A 3,823-nucleotide genomic window follows, 5' to 3' on the forward strand; every position below is an offset into this window, starting at 1 on the left:
TGTGGCTTACTATTGATGGCCCTGGTGCTAATTTTGGTAAGGACATAGTCTTATACACCGAAAGAGCAGTAATACTTTATTTAAAATATATACAAAATTATTATTTTAAAACATATATATTACTGTCCAGCATACGTCATATAACACTGAGTGATATAAATTTCGATACCTTCATTCATTCAGTGTGTGATTTCTCTTTTGCTCCTCAAGAACATTCTCTTAAATGCCCCCCAGACGGGAGGTGCCCAGTGGCCTGTTACCCTGGCTGGTCTGGCTGTATTTTTGGACACCACGGAGGCCACGCTAGTTGCCTCGTGGGAACTGAAGGCAAACCGTGGCCTTACTGAGTGCACTAGGGACACAGAATCGATGGGACCCACCTCAATCAATCACACGCCGATTGCCAGACTTCAGTCTCTACGTCTCTCTGTCTCGTCCGAATACAAAAGGATGGGGAGTGGGTGGGAAAGAAGTGGTATTTTCTTCACAGACCTTCCTCTAGGCTTAGATTAATGTAAATGATGTTCTCTTTCTTTGCCTCTGTCACCAGTACCGCAGGAAGAGAGCATTAGTTGGCCTCTTAACACAATCTTGGAAAGGAAATAAGAAAAGAGACACAAAGAGAGCTTCTGTGCTGTTAGGCCAAGTTGGGAGTCACCAGCATCCTAAAATAAATTGGACAGCTGCTTCTGCTCATAGCCCATGCCATATTCATCTCTAACCACCCCCCCCCCCCACAGTGCCTTGCATCCAGTAGGCACTTAATAAATGCAGGGGATCTGGTGACTCTGAGTAGAAAACATATACATTTAGAATCTGAGAGAGGGGCACTGAGATCATCTAGACTTCCTTCCTCACTTGGCAAATGGGGACACTGAGACCCAGAGAAGCGAGGTAAAATGAACACGCTCGCATGGCTGGTTCCCTGCAGAGTTAGACTCTGAATCAGATTTTCTGAATCTCTCCTTAAACTTCCCGTTCTCTTCAGATCTGAAACTCTGAGGAGACCTCGGTGGAGTCAGCGGCCTGCCTGAACTTGAAAATCATCCGCCAACATCGGAAGCTCCTGGTAGCGATGGGTGGCCCTGTGCACGGCGGCCAAGTGTGCGGCACAAGCAGAAAGGTCCCCCTCCAGGCAGCTTTAGTCGTGGGCTCCCAGGCCCACCTGGGGTGGGAAGCCCCAGGTTGGGGTAGGTGGCCCAGACTGCAGCAGTCAGACGGGCGGCTCTGAGTGAGGTAGGAGGAGAGCTCAATGGGGAACTGGGTCTGTGTGTATGATGCCCCCTGCAGGCAGCCCCAGCGTTGAAGTCCATGTAGCAGCTCACAAAACCTGCAGCCTCAGGGAGTTGAGAGGAAACATGTAAACAAAGCCTACTGACCGCTTCTGAAACTGAAAGCAAGTCACTACAGACACTTGCTGAAAAGATGAATTACGGGAGGAGTGGTTTTCTTTCTTTCTTTCTTTCTTTCTTTCTTTCTTTCTTTCTTTTTTTTTTTTTTCCTGTGCGATGGATGGATGGGATAAAACAAAGGGAGAGGCGGGGAACAGTGGAGGGAAAGAGAGAGGACAGTCACAGTTACGGCAGGCAGGCAGGGAGGGTGAAGGGCTTCAGGGCACAGGGGACAGAGCTGGGCCCGGTAGGAGGGACTCGGTACATGCACGAGCCCTCAGCTGAACGGCCCCAGATCATTCTCTGGGCTTCAAGCCACTGAGGCCTCCCATGTGTCACACTGGGGAACTGACTAGCACAGGGGCTCGCTCTGCTTCCCAGCATGATTCTGGTTTATATAAAGGATGATTCGGCATGATCAGAGATGTACAGCCGACCGACACAGAGATCCTTGCTTGTTTCCCCACGTGCCACAAACATAAGTACCTGTTAAGAATACTGGCGTCAAATAAAATGAGGGGTAACCTGTGAGATGACAGCTACTGGGTTTCTCATGTCAGAATATGGCACCACAGGGTTTCTCTTAAGCAGGAGTACTGGGAGCCCTTTGGACAGAGCCTTCCTCCCTGACCCCTCCTCTTCCCTAGCTTCCTGCCCACACGGCCCACCCTATCCCCATTTTGTCCCAACTACCTTCCAGTTTCTATCAGACCCACATACTGCTCTCCTGTAGCAAGAAAAAAAAAATAATTCATCTTGCCAACTTGAAGCAGCAGCTTATCTGGTAACAGAGGCGTACCTTTGTGCTTACAGGGCCACCGGAAATGCTGGCTAGGGCCAAAGTGCCAGGACTCCGAGCTCGGTCCTGGAACCTTCCGCGCAAGCCTCCCTCCCGTCCCTTAAACCGCGGACTGGTTTTCATTGCACACATAGACGGTGCTTGGCTGGATTCTCCTTCTGATCCGCTCAGGCACTTTGGGGAGGATTTGGACGGTCTGGGGCAGCAACTCTATGCAGGCCTCGCGGAATTTTTTGATTCTCCAGCAGTAGACGATGGGGTTGAAGACAGACTTGAGGTAGCTGAGCCACAGGACACAGGCGCTGGTGGTGTAGAAGGAGGAACTGCAGTAGAACCCCCGGCTGAACACGGACAGGAGGCTGTAGACCGAGTGCGGCAGCCAGCAGAGCGAGAAGCCCACAAAGAGGATCAGGATGGTGGTGCAGGCCTTGGTCTTGAAGCTCAAGTCCAAGTGGACCTGCTGTTGCCGCTGCCGCCGCCGCAGGCCGGCCCTGGTGAGCTGTCTGAGGTCCAGGCTGTCGGACTGGTTGCGCACGCGGATGGCGTTCTTGCGCACGGTGTGCAGGATGCACAGGTAGGAGCACAGCATGACGCCGAAGGGCACGAAGAACACGGCCACCACCAGCGCCACCACGTAGGCGCGCTCCGCCGCGAACTCCGTGTAGCCCAGCACGCACTGGGGAGCCCGCGCCGGCACCTCCACGAACGTCCGGCCTGCCAGCGAGGGGGCCGAGATGCAGAACGACAGCGCCCAGGAGACGGCGATGATCCTCTTGGCCCGCCGCGGGTTCAGCCTGTCCTGGCGTTGGACGATGATGAGAAAGCGGTCTACGCTGATGATGAGCAGGATGGCCACGCCCTCCAGGACAAAAAACCAGTAAAGGGTGGCGGAGAGCCGGCAGAAGTAATCCCCAAAGTGCCAGTGGACCGTGATCAGGGTGACGGCCGTGAAGGGCATGCAGCATAAGGACAGCATGATGTCGGAGAAGGCCAGCGTGGCCAGCAGCAGGTTGATGGCGGAGCGCATGGCTGGCCTCTGATACACGATGATGCAGACGACAGCATTGCCCAGGAACCCCACCACGATCATCAGCATCATGATTATTGCCAAGGATATCCTGAGGGGGGCGGGTGGTGGGGTGGCCCCGGAGTCGGACACATTGCTCCCGTTCAGCAGCAAGTATTGGTAGGTCTCGATGGTGGAGCTGTTGCAGGCCATCATGGGAAAAAACTTGGAGCCGGGACAGAAACGACTGGAAGGGCTCCCCTCAGCGCTTTGGTGGCTGCCATTTCCTGTCTGCGGGTTGCATGTCTTGGATCTGGAGGATACTGGAATGGTAGAGAGAGCCGTTTTCTTTGGGAGCACTAGCCAGGATTTGCAATTCATCGATCACAGCCTCATCATCTGCATGACAGCCGACTGTGTCTGCAGCCTCCTACTTGGATGCTCTCTGTAGCCTAGAGCAAAGACGAGCAGGGGAGAGAAGGGAGTGAGACTTTCCAAGCACGTTTTGAATAGAGCAGTGTTTAGATTTTACAAGTATTCTAAACAGAATGGAGAGAAAGAACGGCTCGTTGATTTGCCATTCAGGACAAGGCTTGGTATTCACAAATATTATGAGTCTTGTCAAGT

The 3,823-nt window shown here is 53.0% G+C and overlaps 1 protein-coding gene across 1 annotated transcript; it reads right to left on the reverse strand.

The window, feature by feature from the left end:
* Nucleotides 1-2,290: 2,290 nt before the first annotated feature.
* GPR45 (G protein-coupled receptor 45) lies at nucleotides 2,291-3,577 on the reverse strand. Its single transcript, XM_047854624.1, has one exon. The coding sequence runs from the start codon at nucleotides 3,575-3,577 to the stop codon at nucleotides 2,291-2,293; it is 1,287 nt and encodes a 428-aa protein (XP_047710580.1).
* Between the last annotated feature and the right edge of the window lie 246 nt (nucleotides 3,578-3,823).

The sequence above is a fragment of the Prionailurus viverrinus genome, chromosome A3, assembly GCF_022837055.1.
Source record: "Prionailurus viverrinus isolate Anna chromosome A3, UM_Priviv_1.0, whole genome shotgun sequence".
NCBI lineage: Eukaryota > Metazoa > Chordata > Mammalia > Carnivora > Felidae > Prionailurus > Prionailurus viverrinus.

Coding starts and splice junctions, on each gene's coding strand:
- GPR45 (XM_047854624.1), bottom strand. CDS start 3,577: ATGAATTGCAAATCCTGGCTAGTGCTCCCAAAGAAAACGGCTCTCTCT.